Consider the following 25,577-nt stretch of genomic DNA (forward strand, 5'->3'; position numbering starts at 1 on the left):
CTGGATGCAGCCATCATAGGATTGATGTGCTGAGGTCATAAAGGAATGGCATGGTCAGCAACAGTACACTGATAAACTGGTGTTAAAATGATGCGCAGCTGGTAGGGAACAGAGTTATGTCCTTACCATCTTAATGTCGCAGCAGAAGAGATGAGAGTCATCAGACCAGGTAACATTTTCTAGCTTTCTGTTGTCCAGCTTGTCAGTCTGTGATAATTACAGCCTCAGTTCTTCCTGTTTTTAGGTGACAGGAGTGGCAGTCAGTATGAACATATGCTGCAGTGGCACATCTGCTTCAAGGCGAACTTGAACTTCAGCAGGTCGTCTTGACCACTTTTACAAACCTAAATGTGATGAGTTGCTTGCATGCAATTGGCTGATTTGTGTTAACCTCCTAGGACCTGGCGTCCACATATGTGAACATCACATTTTGGGTTATTTAGACCAAAATACTCAATTTTGCTCTACAAGGGCCTGATATCCACTTACGAGGACATTATATTGCTAAGGTTCTATCAAAACTTTAAACGAATATCCTCATATGTGTCTCTCATTTTTATTAGAAACAAAAATACGGTAAAAATAAATAATTTAAAAAAAAATCTGGTAAAACTTTGTTTTTACATTCATCGGGCCCCAATATGCCCAAATATCAAAGAGAAATTAAAAATAAATGCCGTGGAAGAGTTTGGGTCTTAGGAGGTTAAGGAGCCTATGAACACGTGTACCTAATAAAGTGGCCGGGGAGTGTGTATAGGCCATTCCGTTCTTGCGCTCTGCTTCGACGAGCTGCGAAACCAAACAATGTTACCAGTGCTGACGTTTCGGTAATGATAATTCAGTTTACATAATGCAGACCTGTGGCAGGCACTGTTATGCCCCATCTTTTTTTCATTTCCATAAAGCAGGTTACATTTTGCTGACTGCTTTTATCTAAAATAAAGTAGTCTGCAAATACAAAACAAGCAGTAGTAGTCAGCTAGTATAAGAGCAGTGCTGCCTCTCCAGCTTGGAGCTGCCCATCGTGAGTCACAAGGTCCAGACGTCTCTGCTTCGCTTCCCTCTGTGGGCCAGGGCGTACCTTGCCGCCCCTTCTCATTCCCAGCTCTCCCCAGCTCTCTCTGCGCTGTCCTGTGCGTCTCCCGCTATCATCCCCAGGTCTTCCCAATACGGTGGATTCATGCTCGACTCTCGCCCTCCTCGGTCGCCATGCAGAACAACCACCATAAGGAGCATCTCTATAAGATTCTTGTGATAGGCGACCTCGGGGTTGGGAAGACCAGTATCATCAAGCGATATGTCCACCACAACTTTAGCCCCAACTACCGAGCCACCATCGGCGTGGATTTCGCACTCAAAGTGCTCAACTGGGACCAGGAGACCGTGCGCCTTCAGCTGTGGGACATCGCAGGTAAACCAACTTTCACCCACCGCTCACATTAAATAGGAGGAGGTGAAACAGTTCGATAACACCGCGGGGATTGTAAGAAACGAGGATTTGTGCGATTTGTTTCCTTTTTGCCTAAAAGTGTTTTAAGTATGTTACATTTAGAAGTTATGCAAAGCAGATTATTATCAATTTATAACTTCTTTGGAAATGTGTGATTTTCTTATGCAGAAAACATGCTGGAGAGGGTTAATTAGTCTTTTAAGTGAAATTACCATAACATTTGAAATCTCTTTAATGAAAGTGACAAGCTATAATCTAAAGAAATTTCAGTTTACAATTATTTAGCCCGTTATGTCTTTATTAAATGACACACAATCACACAATGATTGTCGTTGTAAAAACCACCTCGGTAAGTGCTGTGCTAAAGCTTTCCAAATAATTAATGAAATACTTATGAGAGGTTGGCTGCTCCAGTAGAAACGACATGTTTTGTAATTTCAGGAAAATGTGTGAGATGTCTGACTATGGACTTTAAAATTATTGTTTATTTTACATTAAACAAATCATAGGTTAATAAGGAAACAAAAGCACACCAGTCCAAGATAGTTTTTTTCTTTTTACAGTTCACCCTTGTTTTTAACACACACACACACACACACACACACACACACACACACACACACACACACACACACACACACACACACACACATTCTTGTTCGTCATTTGTACCAGCTGACTCCAAATTCCTGCCTTCCAATCGCTTGGCTATGCACTCATACAATCATATGTTAAAAAGGTTAAAGTCATATATAAGATGAGCTTTTGCGCCATGTGACCTTGATGAAGGAGCATCACGATGCTCTCATGATAAATCAGTGTCGTCATAGTAACGGCGTGCCACTCTAAGATTGTTTCGAGGCTTATGCAAAACCTTCTGCACCAGCTGGTCTGTTGAGCCAGAAAATTAATAATCTTATCTAATTTGGAACGGAACATTGAGCTCATGTTCCAGCTGATGACATAATAAAAGCATGTTTATTATATCACCTTTATAATTTGATGTCATGCGGTCCCCAGTACGGAGTTTTTTTGCTCTAAATGCAGCTGTCTTACACACACACACGCACGCACGCACACACACACACACACACACACAGTGTAACTAAACAAAGTGTTTTCACATTTTTTCCCCGAGTAGATCCCAAGTATCACACGCCTTCACTATACTTTGTAAATGTAGTAGTATATAAGTTGAATAGTGTAAATTGTCGGTAGGTGTTAGGATGCCATGTCATCAGGGACGAGGAATGGAAGTTTTTTATTTGCTTTAAAACCAAAAGTTATTAAAATAGAAATTCAAATATGTTTATGTGTCGGTTTTCAGTTTTTAAATTGCTTCTGGCGATGACAGATATCAGAAATAATACCGGCTTTTGACTGGGGTGCTGTTGGTTAAGATGACAGAAAGACTACAACAGCCTCATGTCACATGAGTGTCTGCTGAGGTTTAGAAGAATCCTCAGACCTGGTGCTCTCTCCCCTCCTGTGCGCTCTCTCTCCAGTAAGCGCAAGCAGTCATGTGTCTCAAACTCATGTGAGGGAGATTTGAGGCCCAAGCTCCTGTACACAGAAAGCTTTTTATTATGAGCCAAAGATGAGGGTCTCCCTCAGAGAAAACTGCCACAGGTCTTGCACTGTACTCATTGTGCTTCTTACACTCACCTAAAGGTTATTAAAGCCTTCAAGATGGAAGATTATCTCAAGTAAATACGCTACGTACAACCTTTTCTTGAAATATTTATGACTGCGTCTCACTTTTATGAATCTAAGAAAAAACTCACCCAGCTCTGTTATGGGATTTGGTAATGAGCTACAGTTTTCTCATGCAACAGATGTAATAAATCACTCGCTGTTCTGTGCATTTACCAAGATAAACAACTTCGACCTTTTTATCTTTGTCTCCCATTTTTCTATGCCATGCTGCCAGTGTAGCAGAGCTAACTTCACAAGCCTAGATCATGTACACATAAGAGGAAAAACCTTTAGGGTTTTGTTTCTTTGTCTTTGACTTCAGATAATTTTCAGTCTTTTGAACTTTCGTGGATTATGTTGAACTGCAGACTTACACTATTGCTGCCTTTCTATGAGCCTAAAAGGCCCCTAAGTAGTACCTATTTTGAGGAGTGAGGTTAAATATTAGCAAAGATACAATATTTGCAAACAGCTACACAGAGACATAAGTAGAAACACCCAAAGATACCTGATCTGATCTGTTGTAAAGAGATACTTAAGTTTTCTAGTGGGGCTTTTTCAAACATCCTCTATAATGTACTTGCCCAGAAAGCAGTGTGTTTGAGAAGGCCAGGGGCATAATTTTCTGCTCGACATACTCCAATGGCCGACCTGTTTCAACAAGCATCTGCCCCTAGATAAGTCCTTGAGCAAACCTTTCTGCCTCCCACCTGTTCTGCATCTGACCTTGTGGTCTGATCCATCTGTTCAAAAAAAAACCAAAAACCCAAAACACTGCTGTGGGACTCAAAACCCTTTTTCTTGGCATCTTCTCTTGGATGCCACGATGAGTAGACCAGTTTGATTTATGGTTATTCCACAGTGTGGAAGTGTCTTGATTTTATTCTGCGGCTGCGCAGCTGAATCTGATGGTTCTTCAGCAGAAATTATGGATGGGAAAATGTGTGTGGATACAAGATTCCAACAGGGCTTATCAAATTAATTTGACCCTCAGGAATTTTTTTTTACAGACAGTTTCACAAGCAGGCACGCACAGACTCCAGAGCCATGTTTCTTTCTCCCATTCTGCCTCTTTTCCATCTGTCCCTGCTTGTCTTGTAATGGACTGGAAAAAAAAATTGTGTGTCTGAAGTATCGGATGCAGGTGAAATATGTAAAGAACGCATCCATAAATACACCCAAAATGAGAAAATGGTAACATTGTTTATGTTTGCTGATAAGGTGACAGCTTTGATAGACCATTGTTATACTGATCTGTCGAAAATTTCACGATGTGCTTTAATAAAGTATGAAAAATTTAAAATGCATCACAGTGACAACAAGCAATAATCTTATGTGTGTGTGTGTCACTTTGTGTGCACGTCTTTCAGGTCAGGAGAGGTTTGGCAACATGACCCGTGTGTATTACCGTGAAGCCATGGGTGCATTCATCGTGTTTGATGTCACACGGCCTGCCTCCTTTGAGGCTGTCACAAAGTGGAAAGAGGATTTGGATTCCAAACTGACACTTGCCAACGGGAAGCATGTAGCCACTGTTCTTCTGGCCAATAAATGTGACCAGGGTCGGGATGTACTGACCAATAACGGAATAAAGATGGAGCAGTTCTGCCAGGAGAACGGCTTTGTGGGATGGTTTGAGACTTCTGCTAAGGTGAGAAAGATGACAAACAGACACACACACGAATACACGTACACACACAGTGTTTTAACTACAAGGAAACAAAGAGCAGCCTTCAACAGAGCTCTGAGGTTCAATCCCCGTGTGTCAGCAAGTCTCCTCAGATGTCCTTGGGAAGCAGCTGACTCCTTGACTCTATCAGACCTAGCACCTGATTACCCTGTGGAGATGCCACCACAGAGGCACATTCAGGATGTGAAGAGATCCTTTAAAAGTGCTGAGTTTAACAGTCCCAGTCTGTTCAGTATCTGCATATCAATCACAGAGCCCTGCTGCTTTTGCACAAGAGTCTCACAGTCGACGTTCCTTCTGTGTTATTCCAGGTCAGCTGCACTTGCATCAGGTGCTCTGTTATCCAGACAGGATGTCCAGGAGTGTTGAGGGAATATACTGGCACACTTTTTTCCACTGACTGCACAAACCATAAAAAAGTGCTTATTCTTAGGCTCGCAGAGACTCTGATGCAATTTATAAAAATTATATTTTTAACCAAAACGTAACTTTCAGCTAAAAGACCTAAACTGCTTACAAAATATACTTTGTTACGTTTGCTATATTCAGTCAGTCTGAAGCCTTTGTAACAAATTTTAGACTGGACTGACAGCATAGCAATAATATTTAAAGATGAACAGAAGAAATGGGATAATATATTTAAATACTGAGCACAAATAAGAAATAAAAGACAGTAAAAGTTTGATTCAAGGCTCACTCATGACGACAGAAAATAAAAATGCGGTGGGTGTATTCTGATTGTGAAATGAGCAACACACAGTGACACAGTAACACACTCAGACCTGAGTATGGCTGCTAGGAATCTCACAGCTGGGTGGTAAGAGGAGAAAATAGACTGAGGTGTGAGAAAGCTTAGCCATATACGGCACTGAAAGTTCAAATAAAACTTAACAAAAACAATCAGCCACTTAACCATATACAAAATCTGTTCTCACTTTTGTTTCTTTATACAAATATTTGTACAAATCTGTGAGGTCCACAGCTGCCACAGGCCCGAAATAGATTATACTCAGTATTCTCAGCAAAGCATTATTGTCCTCTATAGTTTTAGTTGTTGTATAAATGCCATTTATACCATTAGAAAACAAAATACAATCTCTAAAATATTGTAATTGTATAAAAAGAAAAGAAAAAAAAGACCACCAAACAAGTTAATGAAGCTTTATAAAAACAATGACGATAACGTCTACAACAATAATTGTTTCAGGGGAAGAATGATTAAAAAAAACACACAGAGATAAACTGAGTATTAACTTTGCTCAAAGCCTGACATTGCAAAACAGTCGCACCTAATAAATCATCTGTCATCTTTTTTTTCACTAACCATAAATATAAATAATAATCCATCACAAATGTTAAGTAGTTCAGAGCTTAATGCCTCGAATGTTAATTGGAAACACTATATTTTACTCAGCTGATAACTGACTTTTTTGGAGCTCAGTAAACTCCAAAATTTGCAACAACAGTTTTTATTGTGAAAAACTCTGCGGAAGGAAAGAAGTGAAGCTGGCACATGATATATAATACATTTTACTTGAGCGGCACACTGCTAGATCATCAGGATATTAAAATATTAAGCACACGACTGCTGCTGCTGTAGACTTTACATGTAAGAAAATTGCATCTTTCTCATCTTTTTTCACGCTCAGCAGAACTTTTGAGTTGTATTCCTGTGGGTGGAGAAGCTTTGTAGATGATGACTTTCCTTAGAGGATCATTTAGCTGGAATGTTAAACTAGGCATCCCAATTCCTATATGAAGAAACTTTTTGGTATCATTTGTTTTATTCATCAAACTAAGGTAAAATTCCTCCTAACTAAACTTTGATAACCGGATCATGAAAAAAAGGGAAAAATGCAGCTTATTTAAATTTATATTGAAAGAGTAGCAGGGCAGGGTGAGAGACACTTCTGGAAGTTATTTCTGTTTTTATTAGAGACCTCATTTGACTACGATGACATTTCCTTTCTGAGCTACTGCAGTATCCATCAATCACACACTGTGTCATCACTGAGTTCATCTAGGTTTTTTAATTCTTTCTAAGATTAGGATAGAAAGACTCTAATGTTGAGAATTTATATAAATTAGAATTCAGGCCTGCATAATGCAGGTCTTTCTTGCATATGTAAGTGTTCCATACTGTGCAAATTGATCATTCCAGTTTTTACCTATTCCAGTATTTTTGCAATCATCTCCGATTGTTTGGGCTTTCTCTGTTTTCTCTGTATTATTGTAGAGTATTTACTTTGCAATACAAAGTGCCTTGAGGTGACTGTTGTTGGTATATGGTGCTGTATAAATATATTACATTGAAAAAAAAATATATTTTTAGTGTAATCACAGGTCTCATTAGGTTTTGCTGTGGATGCTTTCGTCGTCATTTTTTTGTGTGTAAAAGAGAGATGCATTGTCATTTGTCAGTGTGTCAGACCAGAGGCAACCACTCAGAGTAAATGCAAAAATCTCTTTCCAGCTTCTGTTCACATCATTCCTGCTGACTGTTTTGTTGTGTTTCTTCCACCTCTTCAGTTTAGTGACGGACCATTTGATTCACTCAATTAACTCCACAGGTTTTTCTTCCTGCAGGCGCTTTTTTCTGTCTTGTTTAGTGCCTTATAACATTGATTGATCTTCTACCTTTTCATATTCTTTGTCTTTCTTTCCCCCCTCTCCTCTATCACCCCCCCCCCCCCCTTTTTTTTTCTCCACTCTCTGCTTTCAGGAAAACATAAACATCGATGAAGCAGCCAACTGCTTGGTGAAGCACATCATTGCCAGTGAGAAAGACATGCTCCAGTCAGAAGTCCCAGACACCATCACGCCTCAATTAGAAAAGGACAAAGGTGGGACATGCTCCTCGTGCTTCAGATCCCAGTAGGACCTGGTAGTTGGATTCTCATTACACACAGTGTTCAGTTTGTGTGTGAGAAAGAGAACAAGGAAGAGCTCCTTTTGGCTCCTTTCGAGGTAGACGGTGTGGGTGCCAACTCCTTTCCAATCTTTAAGCTTGGGTGGGTTGGGTGTGGGGTTTGAGTGGACAGAGAGGCAGCTGGCTCAGGAAATGGATGGATTTGAGCAGAGGCAGAAAGAGAGATGGGTGCAGCTGTGTGCTCTTGTCAAAGACAAGGTCACCCTCTGGGTGACTTCAGGCCTCGACACTGCCACTTCGGCTACCATGGAGACGGAGTTAATGAACACATGCACAGAAAGGTTGTGGCAAATCACAGAATATCTGTGCTGGAGGTGTGTGGAAGTAATCACTATATGGAAGCCATGGTTGCTGCTCCTCTTTCTCTCTTCTTACTGTCGTCTCTGTTCTTTTCCTCTGCTCTCATTTTTCTCCTCTGCTTGTTTGTAATTCCTAACCCGTACCTGACGGCACGTTTGGTTTGTCACATTTTTCATGCTTCTTTCACAAGCAAGCAGAGAAAGCAAGTTAAGAATTTTTTCTCACCGACTCTCTCCCAAGCAATTCCTTCTCAATGCTAATAAGACCACAGCCACATTACATGGCTCCTTCAAATATGGCTTCATTTATTTTTAACTTTTCATGTCCATCCACTATTTCCAGTGAAGCACTGTAAAGCAGATTATTGCAATTAAAGTGCCTTTTTTAAAGCATTTTATTTAATATCTGCAGTAGAGATATTCACTATATATTATTTACAAGCCCTCTTAATGGTGCACATTTCTCTTTCTGTTCAGCCCTAATTAAGAATTGAACTCATTTCAATTTCAGCACTTTTAAAAATAATGCTGAATGTGTGTTAATGCCCATTGTATCCCTTATTTCTATCCAGTGGTTTTCTATTAAATTTCTATCCCACTGTGATTTCTTTTATTTGTAATGTTTGTAATTATGGGATGAATGCAAACATGTATACAACTATGTACATATTATATACAGCAAACTGAGGCAGATTATACAGTAGAACCAAAGATGTATCCAGTTTTCAAAATGTTCATGTGAATAAACCGTGGCTTTACTGACGACTAGCTGTTTGTCTTCTTATTATAACATTAAAAAGTCTGTATACAACAACAAACATGGTTTAACATTCATTCTATGCACTATGATCAAGGTATAAATGACTGGATCCTAACAATTCAATAAATTAAGGATCGTGAGGGAGATGTCAGTTAAGAAGTCTGCTCATATGCTTCGCCGTGCAGTCCTGGGAGGAGGTATAACCAGACAATACAGGTTTCTGGGTTAGGTGGCAGTAACCTCTTGTTGGCAAAACAAGAAGCCTGGGCTGTGTCTAAGCAGCACATCTGACAAACCATCACTGTCAGCCTGCAGCAGTGTTTTGCTGACTATTCACACAGCCAGTGTCCTCTGGTCTGATGTGAAAAAGGGTAAATATTTGCTGTGCCACAAGAAGAATCACTCATCAGCACTGGTGATACTTGTCTTTACTGACAACAGTGGACATTGAGACTCCCCCCATCCTGCTCCACAAGGCTCTACCCTTCCTCTAATGGAATACAAAAAAAGGCATGTAGAAGAGAATTTGGTGAACGAAGTGCAAATAAAGTCACTCGGCCCAGATCAGGAGGCCTTTAAAGGCCAAGCTTAATGTAGTTTTTCTTTGTGTTTATTCTTTAAAATGGCAGATACTACAATGATTGACATGAAACCAGTTATTCAGAGTATCTGGAATCAGAGCATGCTGTAATAGATCACCGTGCACTGATTCCACCGGAGCCTATCCCAGCTGAAGTCCTATCAGGTCGCCATCTGAAATTAAATATAACAGCATGACAAACCTGGTGTCAAGCAACTCCAGGATTTAACTGATGATACAAATTTGTGATTGCATTTACTCCCCTTTGTATCATGTCTTGTAGTAAATGAAAAAGAGAATTATTGGTCATGCAAAAACCACACCTGTACTTTGTGTGTCATTCAGTTCTTTTGGTTTTAACAGTTTCATGCATTATGCTCATCTAACAGAAAAAGAATATTTTCCCAGACATCTAATGCAGATTTTATACTAGAAAAACTGGGTTTACATTTACAGAACAGCAGCTAAGGCGGGGCTTCATAGGACAGCAAGAAAAAAGAACAGAACTTCCTTTAAAACATCAAATAATGAGTTTATATGCCATTTGACTACATGATTAATTAAAGCTGATGTACATTCTTTGTTGTTCATTTGTACTGCACAAGGAACTGAACTCTGACAGCAGTTTTCAACAGCATAGCATTTTAAATTCACATGTTTAGTGTATCAAATCAAATCAGGATCACTGATGCAGTTCAAGCATACCTCATAACTATGCTTTGAATTGTATTTTTCACACTTTAACAGGAGATCAAAGACATTTCTTTTGGAGCAGGGATTTTCTCACTGTTTATGTAACACCCTGTGATAAGATTTCACAGTGAAAAGTTCAAACTGGTACATAATAGTTCTCGTGCATTGTTTTTGACCCATCATGTGACTGCTGCATACACAGAGGATTCCAATCCTCAGAGACGTTAAAGAAACAGTTTTTAATCAGATTACAGCATCTGGTCAACAATGGGCAAAGAAGGGCACTGATAAGAGAACCCTCAAAACAGAGGCGTTTTTATAAATGGCAGTCACTGACATTTCCTCAACTTTTCTTGCTTTTTTCACTACTTTTTGAATTCTGGGGCCATTTTAACTACTGGTAGAATGATGTGAAACCTGGATGCTACAGAGATAGCACACATAGTTAAACTCCAGGATGTTATCATCAACATGTGCCATTGTCAGATGGTTTGCTGTGTCACCCAACACAGTCTCAAGAGCTTGGAGGAGATTCCAGGAGTCAGAAAGTTACTCTAGGAGAGCTGGACAAGGCTGTAGAAGATCCTTAGCACGACCGGTATCTGCGCCTTTGTGCAAGAGGAACAGGATGAGTACTGCCAGAGCTAAAAAAAATAACCTCCTGCAGTCCACTGTTGTGAATGTCTCTAACCAAACAATGAGAAACAGACTGCATGAGGGTGGCCCGAGGCCTGATGTCTTTAAGTCCTGTGCTCACTGCCCACAACTGCAGAGCCCACAACTGGTATTTGAAATAGAATACTACAATTGGCAGGTCCACAGTGTGCCACAGATGAGGACAGGCTCACCTTTAGCATGTGGCAGACGTAAAAGTGAGAAGCCGTGGAGAACGTTATTCTCCCTTTAGCATTGTTCAGCATGATTGGTTTGGTGGTGGGTAAGTGATGATCTGGGGATATCCATGGAGGGACACAAAGACCTCTACAGGCTAGGCAACAGAACCCTGACTCCTAAGTAAAGCGCTATACAAATACAGGCCATTTACCATGAGGAAGAACACCTCTGGACATTATGTTTCAGACCATCTGATGCTACCAGGCTGCGCCTTATTTCCTGATTACTGCATGCTGCATGTGACTGTATGGGAGTTGTTCTAACCCACTTTAACCCCCTTGGCCATGTAGCTTGTGAAACATTTGCTTATATCTTATTAAATTCAACCGGAAAGCCAAAAGAGCAAAAAGGGAACATTTTACTAGAGCTCACAACACAAGTTGTTTGGTGACTTATTTCTAAATGAGCCTTTAACCCCACAAATCTAAGCAACCATAGAGTTGATGTTTGTGGTTATTTTTCATGAATTCATTTTTCAGCACTTTTCTCCTGAAACTCACTGTCTAATTATCTCCCTCTAAAGATAACATTTTGAGCCTCGTTTAACACTGTGGTTTCTTCTAATCCTTGGGAGACAAAGACGCCGTCTGTTGTCTAGCGCTTCTCTCTCCATTGCATATTGGTTTAGAGGTTAGGCCGCGCGCTGCAGGAAGATGGTGTCACTTTCTAATTTTCAATAATTAGATCGGATTTTCAGCGTTGATGTAATAATTTGAGAGAGAAACCATGAGGAAGCGGAGGGGAGAGGTTAGGCGCAGGGTAGAGTTGTGTGCGAATTTTTTTCTTTTCTTCTGACTCAGAAGCCAACCCCTTCTCTGTACACCCACACTCTCTCTCTTCTCTCTCTCACACAGTCAAACGCACACATGCCCAGATGATCAGAAGATTTCACAGCTTTATCTCTCGCTTTCTGCTAGTCTCTAAGGCAACAAGCTACCAAGAAAGTCATAGCTTTGTTTCTCTTTACAGACTGACTCTGCCCTTGTAGTTCTCCTCTATTTCTTTTCCAATGTTACACAAAAAGGAAAAAGTAGAGGGAATAAGGAGGAAGGGATGAGGAGGAAATGGGCTGCATGTGATTTCAGGTTGGCGTAAAGTCTCTCTTTAGTTGTGTTATTTACACACTCACTAACACAAACATGCACGCTCTATTTTCACACCAATACACCAACCTGCTTCAAAAAAGTAGTGATGCTGTGTCAACTGCATGCAAAACGAGAACGCAAGAAGTTGCATAACATATATACGTATACAATTTCTAAACGGAGATTGATTTATATAGTTAGTTTGTTAGTTTTGCAAAACGTGCTCGTTCTGGATTAATTGCTGGAAAATGTTTGGGCATGTTTGCCACCGTGTTACATCACTTCTTTTGTTAGCAAACCTCTGTAAACATTTGGGAATTAAGTTGAAGTTTTGAAAGCAAAACATTTTCCCATTCTTACTTGATTTCAGCTGCTCAACAGTTTCAGACGTCCTTTTTGGTGTTTTCCAGTTGGTAATGTTCCAACTGTTTTCAGTGAATGACAGGTGAGGTCTGACTCTTCTGCTACAGAGCCATGCTGCTGTCAGCAGGATAATGAGCAGAATGTTTTTTGGTGTTGCCTTGGCATGCATTAATGCACACATATATTGTCACGGATAGTCCAAAGGATCCACAATTTGGACCCTGAGATTTTTTTTTTTTTTTTTTTGGGGGGGGGGGGGGGGGGGGGGGGGCGCTATTTTATTTTGTTTTACTTTATTATTGTTAAGTGTTTGTATTGTAGCCTCTAGCTTAAGTTTACAGGAATTTCTTCTTCGGCTTGCAAAGCAACAAATCCCACAGAGGTGTAAAAAACTGATGTGCATTCAACTTGGCAACGTGTTGTCAGGTGAAAAATCACCCTCAAGAGATAAAGGATATTCATACTGTATACAGTATAAGTATAAATAAATTATAAATGCTGCAATAAAGCAGCCACAGAAAAAATACAGGCATAGAGCTCAGTTGTAGTGCTACTACATAATCGATAAACACTGAGAGAGGTGTTGGAAGTGGAGGCTGTGGCAGGCTTACTTTGGCTGTGAATTAAACACACAGTAAAAGAAAATCAATAGTAGGAGCCAGGAGAGACTCTGGATGAATGAAAATAGTGGCTGCACCTCCAGCTCTGATCTTTGTGTGTTTCTCTCTCTCTCTCTCTGTGTGTGTGTGTGTGTGTGTGTGTGTGTGTGTGTGTGTGTGTGTGTGTGTGTGTGTGTGTGTGTGTGTGTGTGTGTGTGTGTGACCTCACAGTAGCAAAAGTTTCAGTGAATTTAAAATATAGTGCTATGTGGACTCTCAAAGACTTGCTCCGAATGACTAATCATTCACAACCAGTTCAGCCTGAGAGTGAATCTGATTCAATACTAGACTTAGTGCAGTCTCTCTGTCTCACACACACACACACACACACGCACGCACACACACACACACACACACACACACACACACACACACACACACACACACACACACACACACACACACACACACACAACACAATTGATTAAACTTGAGGATTTGTTTACACATCATAGGATAGCAGATCCTATTTGAAATGTCTGCATGAGGTTTGTCTGCGCTTTTCCTCGCCAGCACTCGTTTCAGTGCTTTTAGAATTGATGGCATTTTTAAGGAGCTGTTTTGTTTGCTCTTCAGAAGAGCATTCGTATGTCAGTGAAAATCAGAGGATGGCCTCTTAGAAAATTGTCATTTGTGCAGCAAATGAGCTGAATTGATTCATCTGACATGGTTGCGTTAAACCGAAGCTATGAAATGAGTCAAGCAGTTGGGGAGAAAGCTTTTGTCTGCACACAGGGTAAAACAGTGGTAACGTGGAGAAATGCATTTTCTGTCTGTAGCAGTGGAGCTGGCTTACTTGTTGGTCAACTGCATCATCGGTCCACAACAGCATACTCAGACAAATTGCTGCACTCACTACACAATTACCTGGCAGCATGTTTTGGAAAATGTTGGGCTTCACATTGTTGCTCTGCTCCCTTTGTTGAGATAAGAAGTAAAGGCCACTTAAATGACAATGCACACAAGCACAGCCAGAAGTACTGTAGGAATTTTTAGTTTGTGTGACTTTGCAGCTGGTGAAATACAGAAACAAAGCGTCTAATATCGAGCCAGCTAGGCCAAAAATAAATAATGCATAGATAAAGTTATCCATGCCGACCAGTCTGTAACTGAATAGAAAGCTTGTTCAGACTGCAAACAACTGCCCACCGAAGGCTTCTTTTGTTAGAGTCATAAACCTGGACACTTACAGAGGCCACAGAGCTCTGTCTTAGCAAGACAAGTGCTCAGATTGTGAGTATAGCAAGCACCACATCAGCCAGTGAGCAGGTCACCTCTATACATGTTATGAAATATGAGATTTTTTTATACTGTCACACCAATCTCTTTTAGCCTCCTTAGACCCCAACTCTTTCATGGCATGCATTTTTAATTTCTCTTTGATATTTGGGCATATTGGGACCCGATGAATGTAAAAACAAAGAATTACCTGTTTTTTGGGGGGTTTTTTTCCTGATTTTTGTTTCTAAGAAACTATGAGGATATTCGTTTAAAATTTCGATCGAACAGTAGCAGTATAATGTCCTCATAAGTGGATATCAGGCCCTTGTAGAACAAAATTGAGTATTTTGGTCTAAATAACCCAAAATGTGATGTCCACATATGTGGATGCCAGGTACTAGGAGGTTAAACATCACCATTTATTGTTTTACAATCTGTGGCTTGAAACAACAAATATTACTTTTGCTGGTCTCTTCTCAGACAGCTTACTATGCAATTGGATCAGTGCCTGGTTTGGAAAGCTGACAATTTTCTCTAAGATGCAAATTCTGTCTGCGATCCATCCTAACTCAGAGATCACCAGAGGGACTGACAGAGCCTTTGTGTTTAAAAAAAAGAGAAGCTTTGTAAAGTTGCTCAGAGATTAGGTTGGTCAACCCACACCAAGAAAAAAATGAGGTCCTTCTTGTGCTGATTCAGCATTGTCCTCATGTTTCTACCTACGTTTCCCTTTGATACTCCATAGTCAGGTAGAATGGCCTCTCTCTACAGCCCACACATGCGTAAATGTATAAGGCGATGCTGCCTTTGTAGATTACTGACTTCTTCTGGGTATTTTGTTGCCTTTATTCCCAGCATACACTGTTTCTCACGCGGAGAAGAAGATTTATGGGAGAAAATAACGCTTTCAAGGATATTTGTTTCTCATCCAGAAGTGCATTAGTGGAGTGATGACGTGTCCGACGTGTCTCATTAATCCCGGAAAAACAAAATAAAAGAGAGAATAAAAGGGCCCCTGATAGTTCTTGCTAAAAATAAATGCATTGTACATGCATGGCTGCATTTTAAGAGGCATTACTGGTGTTCAAGACAAGTAAGTTATATATTGCCTTTCCCTGAGATAGATTTGCCATCACTGCATATGGTTCTGTTACGCAGAATTTACTACTCCACAGGCAGTCCGAAATCAGCTCCTTGGACAGCAACCAAGAAACATGGGGCTGTCTGATAGTGATGCTAGTACATGTATTATGCTGTTATGATGTATTAATTTTAAGTATAATAGCAATTTAGTATATAAATAAAGTGTTTTTGTTCCTTAAAGTTCTGAAATGTCTTTAATTTATGTCAGAATAGATTTATTGCTTTTCTCTTATAATTGCAGGAAGTTAATTGCTGCTGCTGCTTATTGTCCATCAGATTCTTCTCTCTGCTGCTGCATTTGTCATTCAGTTTTTGCATCTCAGTGTGTGTGTGTGTGTGTGTGTGTGTGTAGCTGCAAAGTGTTTGCTGTCTGTCTTTGCCTTGGCAGGGAAAAGACTAGGTGGAAAATTGGTCAGCAGTGCCCTTCCTCTCTGTGCCAACTGTGTCTCCTCTAGTGGATGTGTACAGAACAGCATGTGGACAAAATCTCCACATTAATGTCACCTTGTGCATATGTGTGTGTGTGTGTGTGTGTGTGTGTGTGTGTGTGTGTGTGTGTGTGTGTGTGTGTGTGTGTGTGTGTGTGTGTGTGTGTGTGTTTGTGTGTCTGTCCATATTTTTACATGCTCTGTTTATAGTTGTACTCTGGAGTCACTGTGTATGTCTGCAGACAGAGTTCAACAGCTGCGGTCCTCTCTGGTGCCTTACAGCGCTATCTAGCAGTGCATGTGCAGCACTGCATACCAACAAGCACACTCCCAACTCATGGATTAATCTAACGACGCAAAAATGCAGGCATACACAAACAGAAAGGAAGCCATGTTAATAAAAGGGTTATGGCTGTAAAGGTTAGGGAATTGAGCAAAACAAAGAAAAGAAAAGGACATTGAAAAGATTCTTGCATATTGCACTTTTAGCACTTGACATGTATATCTGATATTTCAACCTAAATTCTTAAAGCATGGAAATGACTCACTTGATCTTCTTAAAGGTAGCAGACAGAGTACAAGGAAGCGCAGATGTTGATGTGATAGAAGGTGGACTGCATGGATGGACGGATGGATGGCGAGTGGGAGGATAGAAAGGAGGGAGGTAGGTGGATGAGAGGTAAGTTGCCAGGCCATGTTTAAGAGTTGTGTCTGTAAGCAAACGTGTGTGAGTGCATGTATGTGTGTTTGTGTGCGTATGTGTGCGATTTCGCTCTGTGTGGGCGAGCGAGCATGGGACGAAGCGATGGCTCACAGAGAGGCAGTTGTCATGGCAACAGAGGATGTCGTCTTGTTCTGCGAGATCTCAGCTGTCCCAGAATCAAACAGACCTCGCTCCTCTCTTTTCTCTCTCTGCAATACTTAATCTGTTTCTCCTGTTTTTGAATACTTTCTTTTTATTTTAAAAAAATGCCAAAACACCCACTCTCTCCTTTCTTCCTTGCCCTCCTCTTATCCCCTTCTCTCTTCTGTGACGTTCTCTATATCCCTTTTTCGCTGCCTCTTGCCCCATTTCCCTGCATTCTACAGTCACTAGTTCTCCTCCTCCCACTCACTTTCACTCCTCCTCTCCCACATAGCCGTAACAGATATAAATAGAGGTAATAAATTGCAGTGAATGTGCTGGGGTGTGCATTTATGTGTGTGTGTGTGCGCTCGTGTGTGTACTGAACTCTATACATGTTGCACACATGACACATTAATTTACAGCCATGCTGATTTCCAATTACCAAACAAAAAACAACAGCAGCATAAAATAAAATAAAATAAAATAAATACTGATGGAACTTTACTCAATCTTAAATTTCACTGGTTTTTCACTAAGGGGCAAAAATACTGCACATATAACAGTAAAAATTTAAAGAACAAAAAAACATCAAAATGCTGTTGGGTTTCCTTACACAAACATAAAAATACCACACATACATAAATTATTAATATTATATATATTGGTAATAACTTTATACCAATTTTGTGAGAACTTGGTGGAGACCAAAACAGAGCTGAAAAAAGACTGATTGTGATGTGTGTATTGATTGCACCATGATTTTGTGTAAAGGGACAACTGGAAATTGGTACATTTGGCTCCTCCCTTATTTCCCAAATTTCCACCCCAGTAGAGGATGCATTCATTTGATATAACACAGATGTGAGATGCCCTCACCTTTATTTGGACTTGGGATTTTTGTGTGTCCTTCCAAGTGTCATTTTTTTGTATGAACAAAAGAATCCACGTGGGTTGCCATTATCACACCAGAGGCAACTATTATTGCCCTCAGACCAGCCAGAAAAGCCATTTAAGTGCATACATGCATGCTGACTGTATCAGCTTAAAGACTAATGTTACACAAACTACACTTCAGTATTCACTTTTAATGATTCACTGGTTTATAATTATACTATATAAACTGAAAGAACACACATACATAAAAAACAGGGGTGGGAGAGCTACAGGGAGTGAGAAACATAGTGGATCATGGTCATATGATCTGTACTGTGAATTACATTTAAGGTCAAGGACTGTACCTTGGTCAGTTAAAAGATCGAATCTCTTCAAAGCCTTATCTTTTATAACTGATTTGTAAAATATTTGTATGTGGATCTGTTACTTGTATCCACATTAAGATGAATGTTTCAGTTTTTCATGATAACCTGAATGTGACAACTCTGAAAGTCCACAAAAGTCCTCTCACAATTGTGCAATGGCACAATTAGAATAATACTGCACTCTGTATACAACAGGATTCTTTTGATAAAAATCACAAAAGGTAAAAACATTCAAAGGAACTTGTGTATCTTTAACAGCATAATTGAGCATTGTGATTGGGTGGCGAGAAGCCAATAAGAGCAAGAGGGGGCAAACTAAGGAGTCAGAGTCAGACAGCAATTGAAAATTGTGTTAATTTATTTAAAATAAATATTAAATTCCTGCCCACTAAAACACGAATCTTATCAAAAAATAACAAATAAAGGTTTTTTTGGGTTTTTTTTTTTTTTTGGGGGGGGGGGGGGGTGTTACTGCCCAAGGCAGTAAAAATACAAAAATAATGAAAATAAAATTGCACAATGTCCCAGAGTAAAACCCATCTCAGCAGCTCAGCAGTGTAACAGCAGTACGCTCAGTCTTTCATGTTCAGTTCTCTATCTTTCTAAATCATCTATTACTGTTGGCTCTGTCTCCTCCTCTTGGCCAGATGCTCATCCTGAAGAAACAACTCCATGACCTCCATTTCCAATTGAAGATTTCCATTTTCTGTGGCCATTAAGCTGTGCCTCTCTGCCAACCCCTTGCTTTGCTAGTACGGTGGCCTCCTGTCTCCATTTAAACACAGTAGACTAAGCATTTGTGAACTGTTTTGTTAACTTGGAAGATGTGTGTACGAAGTAAAATGCCAAAAATTTTTAAAAATGTAAAACATGCAAAAAAGTCCACACCAATAAAACCAAACAATAAATCACGGGATAAAATACAAAAATTGCCTCTGCTGGGTGACACGCATAACTGCAACTGTGCAAAGAAAAGGTCTCTAGGAAGGTGCGGATGTGATCAGATTCCTCTCTTAGCCTTAAAGTACAAGCACAAAATAGATCATAAAATAATTAATCAGTATATAAATGACGACTAATTAATGTTAGACATTATTAATTAGTCATGATATTAATTACTAATAAAGTAGTGCAGCCACCATGACAGTAAGTTCATTTTTATACCACTCTATTCATCTTTCATTTACACTGTATTTAGTTACACAGCGTTTTTATTGAAAAGTTTTGGGAGACATCCACATCCTTGCCACATGAGCTACATCCTATGACAGCTGGGACAGACTCTCTTCTATCCAATCCTTCTAATCTCTTCTAAAAAAATTGGATGAATGTACTTAGGAAGCAAGACAAATAAATACTTCTGTACAACCTGTTTCCCACATTTACTTTTCCCTGGTGGCTCTTACCTTATGTATTTCTTAATCACCTCTCAGTCCTTTACTCACACACAGAGGCAAGTAATATGCCATGTGATTTATGGTTTTATTAGCATCAGTATGTGTCCCTGGGTGTGGAAATAAGGTGGAAAAACAGAGCAAACAAATGAGCCCAGCTGAGACCTGACCCTACACTCATCTGTCCATATCCATTGGGGGAAAGAGATAGGAGAGATAATAGAAAGGCATTAGATGATAAATGTGAAATATATGACAATTTCTAATCAGAGCTTATCAACACAAGACAGGAATTCCCAAGATTTATCTTAAAAAGACAGCGCTGCCAACTGAGGTGGTTTCAGGTTGCCATTTATGTCCCAAGGTCACTCTGTCTAAAAGGTTAGAGGTCGTACCTGAAGACTGGAATATGACCACATCACGTCTATCAGTACTTACAAGTGTTAAGCATTTCATTGAAATCAACATGTACATAATGAATGTGTATCCATACCATTATCGTAACTGCCTACACAATATCATGGTCAATGTTTTCGATCAGCTACAAACAGAAAAAAAAAAGCTGCATTAATGTGAGTATTTAACCCTGTAGGAGAGGCTAGTAAAGAGAAATCAGTGAAATGGAGCCGCAAGCTGTGAGCAGTTCTAGAAGAATAGTGAAGCTGAGGTGTGATGAGGATGTGACGAAGAGATAGTGATGATGATGATAAATGGAAAGGGGAAGAGAGAGTACCATTGGGGGAAGGTTGGATGTGCTTTGAGAGCTCCAGTGTGTTGGTATGGCCTCTCCACACATCTGTCTCCTCATCCCATGGGGGGGCATTGCAAAAGCAGTTGCAACAGGGCATGTGTGTCCTCACCTCTCCCCTCCAAACACAAACATCTGGCTCATCACACAGGCCATATGCCTTGTAAGCCCTTACTCATCTCTATCCTCCTGCCTCACTTTCATGTCCTTTTCTCTTTCTGTCCCCCATCTCGTTGCCTTTGATGAAGTGCCAGGAGCTGGCACATGCTCTTTCTCCACAGCTTTATGGGCACACTGTCTCCCTCCGTAACTGTCCACACTTACACACACACACACACACACTGAGGAGACAAATTAGCTGTCTAATATGGTTTTAAGGACCTTTAAAGCATTTATTAGAGTTGGATGTCTCGAGACCACTTTTACGTGGTCTTGGTCTTGTCTTGGTCTCGCTGTCTCAGATCGACATAGTGGTCGGGAGATTTGGAGTCGACAGTATCCATGACACACAATGTAATGTTCGATAATGTGTCATGCACAAAAGCTTCAGCTCTAAAAGCCGTGCTTAGAGAATGCTTTCTAGTGAATCAGGAGAGTCGACTCCCATTGAGCGAGAGCCAGCTTCTCACGTCATTTTTTTTCGCTGCTCAGCTCTCACACAGTGGCTCAGCTATGCTCCAATCCCTCCATATTGTGGCCAATCACATGCGAGGATATAGGATAATATCATTATGTGAAAAACTGAGATGGTGAGAGATGCGACAGTCAAGTGGAGCGTCTGTCTGTCCTCTCAGTAAGTGAGTGAGACAGTAGACAGCGGTGAGGAGGGCAGCAAAAACACATAAATATGCCTCACACCCGTAAACGAAGCAGCATCTGGCTGCAGTTTAAAGACTTTCTTGTCTCTGTCTCGGTCTTGGTCTTGACTCGGTCTGTCTTGGTCTTGTCTTGGTCTCGATACCCTCTGGTCTTGGTATTGTCTTGGTGTTAGTTTAGGTGGTCTTGACTACAAGTCTAGCATTTATCTCTTACTGCAGGTAGCAGCATACCCTAATCATTGTCTCACTGACAGATGAGAGAATACTACTTATCACTATAGTTAACTAACTAATGTAGACCACATTAACAACAACAGTCTCTTCCACATCGATATAAAGCAACAGCTTGAAGATAAAGAGGTTGGTAGAATTAAAAACATGAGGCTTCTTTATCAGTAACTCAATTTGCAGAGTAAAATCTGTTATGCTGTTTTTCACTCAGTACGGATTTACTCAGTTGCTAGATTTTGTTGTATACTCACAAGGATACATCTACATGTCCTTTTATACTTTTCAAAAATATATTATGATGTTTATGTGAGACATCACATTAACATCAAATTTATTTGTTAGCTGAATTTATTGAACATGTTTTTATCAAGGCAGTGTCCTCACTTGACTTCTTTGTCTTTCATCCCCTCAGAGTCACAGCTCATTGCTGCAACCAAACAGCTAGATCAGGGGTGTCAAACATAAGGCCCGGGGGCTAGAATAGGGCTACCAAAGTCTCCAATTTGGCCCACTGGACGACTTTGGAAAATGTGAAGGAGGGGGTAAATTCGAGACTTTGAAATGTATTGTCACAAGTCCAGCACCTTTTCCTACTGATAAAGACACTACTTCATGGCCATTCATAATAACCAGATGAATTAGGTAATAGATAAACAACTAAATTACAGAAAATGACTTTTACAGAGGGTTTAAAGTAAAAGAAAAAAATCTGTCAGTTAACAAAAAATTCAGTGCTTGTTCCACCAGGAGTTAACAGATATTTTTTTTCTGTAATTTTACACATTTATTTCTTGTTGGTTGGGCCCAAAGCAGCATCTTTATCATGTAGAAAAAATGAGATGTATTGATAAAATTGCACTTATATTAACATATTTCCAGTAATACATACATAGTTAAACTTCTTTACACCAACAGAAGGTTGATGTAAAACGTGGTCAGACTCACTTAAGATCAAATCAGGCTGTACTTGGTTGACATTCTTGCTCTAAATAAAGCAGGGTTTTTTCCGACCCGGGACTTCTACCTGTGATTCGATGTGAACACGTTTCCTGTTATTTTCCACAAATCCTCACCCAGTTGTGTGTTGTGAGCCCATTTTTAATGAATTTAAGAGGAAAAGCGGATTGGTTATATAACTGAGAGTTTTGTGAATGAACAAAGACAGTAAGCTCAGTGCATGGGATCACTCAAACAGATGAGTAACAACAGTGAGCTCACTGACGGTCACAAGTTCGTCTCCAAAACAGAACACTTCTGTGTTAATGTGCTTAACGGTGTCCAAAAACATTGTCGGTTTGTGGGCTGAAGTGTTTTAATACCAACATACTGTATGCCGTTCTGCTGCTGAAATGTCAGGCTAACTTCATCTGATCATGCAGAAATACACATTGCACCTGCTTGTTAGTTTTTGTAGTTACTGGTGGCCAGTTTTACTCTGCGTGGGTTTTGCTTTTCCGTAGTTACTTTTAGAATGGCTCATCAGTTGTATGCATGGACTGCAAAGTTCACATCTAATTAAAAAAAACAAACAAAAGAACAACAACAACAAAATTGGCTCACAAAAATGGTATAATCAGTGTGAGCTTTAAATATCATATGTGTGAGAGCTTTTCACACCTGAAATTAGCTCTCCTCCTGTAATGCCTGATGGAATAAATTATACCACTCAGATGAACAAACATGCAGACACATATTTATCAGCAGGCAGATGGACATGAAGGGAAAAATGAAGATGTGCTTGAGCACACACATCTCTTATATGTCTCAGGAATCGATCTAAGCCATGTACCTGTCTAAAAGAGGATTTAAACCACAAGTCTACAAGCAGTCTGTCACGCTGCACTGCCCAGCACACAGACGTGGGCACACACACAAACACTCAAACTGTCTATTCTTTACCATCATCCACATTCATCCATAATGCATGAAGCCTGTGTCTGGTTATTGGAAGTAGAGAGAGAGAGAGAGAGAGAGCGTGTTTATCCTATCCTGTGGGTGTGAGCCTGTGCGTGTTTGACAGAAAAAGGCAGCATAACAAGAAGAAAAAGTTTCACTCGTCTTAAACGAGAACTAGATATACCTCTACTACGTTCACATGCACTCTCTCTGGCTCTCTGTTGCGCACACAATCTTTCAGTGACTGCTTCCTCCTTTTGTCCTGTCACTCCACCTGTCTCCTGCAGCGGTTTCCCTGGGGACCCAGCCAGCAGTGACCACTAGAAAATACAGTGGGGCAAAAAAGTATTTAGTCAGCCACCGATTGTGCAAGTTCCCCCACCTAAAATGATGACAGAGGTCAGTAATTTGCACCAGAGGTACACTTCAACTGTGAGAGACAGAATGTGAAAAAAAAAAATCCATGAATCCACATGGTAGGATTTGTAAAGAATTTATTCGTAAATCAGGGTGGAAAATAAGTATTTGGTCAATAACAAAAATACAACTCAATACTTTGTAACATAACCTTTGTTGGCAATAACAGAGGTCAAACGTTTACTATAGGTCTTTACCAGGTTTGCACACACAGTAGCTGGTATTTTGGCCCATTCCTCCATGCAGATCTTCTCGAGAGCAGTGATGTTTTGGGGCTGTCGCCGAGCAACACGGACTTTCAACTCCCGCCACAGATTTTCTATGGGGTTGAGGTCTGGAGACTGGCTAGGCCACTCCAGGACTTTCAAATGCTTCTTACGGAGCCACTCCTTTGTTGCCCGGGCGGTGTGTTTTGGATCATTGTCATGTTGGAAGACCCAGCCTCGTTTCATCTTCAAAGTTCTCACTGATGGAAGGAGGTTTTGGCTCAAAATCCCACGATACATGGCCCCATTCATTCTGTCCTTAACACGGATCAGTCGTCCTGTCCCCTTGGCAGAAAAACAGCCCCATAGCATGATGTTTCCACCCCCATGCTTCACAGTAGGTATGGTGTTCTTGGGATGCAACTCAGTATTCGTCTTCCTCCAAACACGACGAGTTGAGTTTATACCAAAAAGTTCTACTTTGGTTTCATCTGACCACATGACATTCTCCCAATCCTCTGCTGTATCATCCATGTGCTCTCTGGCAAACTTCAGACGGGCCTGGACATGCACTGGCTTCAGCAGCGGAACACGTCTGGCACTGCGGGATTTGATTCCCTGCCGTTGTAGTGTGTTACTGATGGTGACCTTTGTTACTTTGGTCCCAGCTCTCTGCAGGTCATTCACCAGGTCCCCCCGTGTGGTTCTGGGATCTTTGCTCACCGTTCTCATGATCATTTTGACCCCACGGGATGACATCTTGCGTGGAGCTCCAGATCGAGGGAGATTATCAGTGGTCTTGTATGTCTTCCATTTTCTGATGATTGCTCCCACAGTTGATTTTTTCACACCAAGCTGCTTGCCTATTGTAGATTCACTCTTCCCAGTCTGGTGCAGGTCTACAATACTTTTCCTGGTGTCCTTCCAAAGCTCTTTGGTCTTGGCCATGGCGGAGTTTGGAGTCTGACTGTTTGAGGCTGTGGACAGGTGTCTTTTATACAGATGATGAGTTCAAACAGGTGCCATTCATACAGGTAACGAGTGGGGGACAGAAAAGCTTCTTACAGAAGACGTTACAGGTCTGTGAGAGCCAGAGATTTTCCTTGTTTGAGGTGACCAAATACTTATTTTCCACCCTAATTTACGAATAAATTCTTTACAAATCCTACCATGTGGATTCATGGATTTTTTTTCACATTCTGTCTCTCACAGTTGAAGTGTACCTCTGGTGCAAATTACTGACCTCTGTCATCATTTTAAGTGGGGGAACTTGCACAATCGGTGGCTGACTAAATACTTTTTTGCCCCACTGTAGATTATATCCTTAACACTTTCCCTGCCAGTGACTCAAGACCTCCCAGAATTTTCTTGTTCAATACGTACACATAGGCACATTGAAAGAAATTTAGAGTTTTAACACCACTGCATGGTGTGAAATTACTCATTGCCAGAATATGTTGTCATCGATGGGGATAGTGTTAACCAGCCACGATGAGAAGATGGGAAGAAAACTGAGATTGAGAGAAGAGCGAGCAACATGGCTGAGATGGAGGGACAGGATGAAGCAGGCTAAGTGTAGGGGAAAAGGTATAAAGGAAATATCAGGTGAAAAGAGGAGCAAGAAGAGTCCTCAATGAAGAAGTGGTAAAGGTCTTAAATGGTTCATTAAAACTAGCCTGAACTGTGTTAAAATTGGGGAAAGACGAATGTGCGAATGAGAGAGAATGAGCAGAAGAAAAGTGAGGATAAGGGAATAGTCAATACTGAAAGTGTAAAGTTAAGGAACCATAATGTGGTCACTTTACCTTGTGATACTAAAGAGCTCCACTGTCATTTGTAATATTGCTTTAGGGCTACCAGTATTATAGCTAA

At 40.5% G+C, this 25,577-nt stretch overlaps 1 protein-coding gene across 1 annotated transcript; it reads left to right on the top strand.

Annotated features, from left to right (window-relative positions):
* The first annotated feature begins 1,005 nt into the window (after positions 1-1,005).
* On the top strand, positions 1,006-8,823 carry rab38a (RAB38a, member RAS oncogene family). Its single transcript, XM_085379976.1, has 3 exons — positions 1,006-1,411; positions 4,516-4,796; positions 7,558-8,823. Exons 1-3 carry the CDS (start codon positions 1,210-1,212, stop codon positions 7,711-7,713), a joined length of 639 nt encoding a protein of 212 aa, XP_085236102.1. The 5' UTR covers positions 1,006-1,209; the 3' UTR covers positions 7,714-8,823.
* The last annotated feature ends 16,754 nt before the right edge of the window (positions 8,824-25,577 follow it).

The sequence above is a fragment of the Rhamphochromis longiceps genome, linkage group LG14 (assembly GCF_057381845.1).
Source record: "Rhamphochromis longiceps isolate RC_006_pf linkage group LG14, R_longiceps_female_GT1.1, whole genome shotgun sequence".
In the NCBI taxonomy this organism is placed as follows: Eukaryota; Metazoa; Chordata; class Actinopteri; order Cichliformes; family Cichlidae; genus Rhamphochromis; species Rhamphochromis longiceps.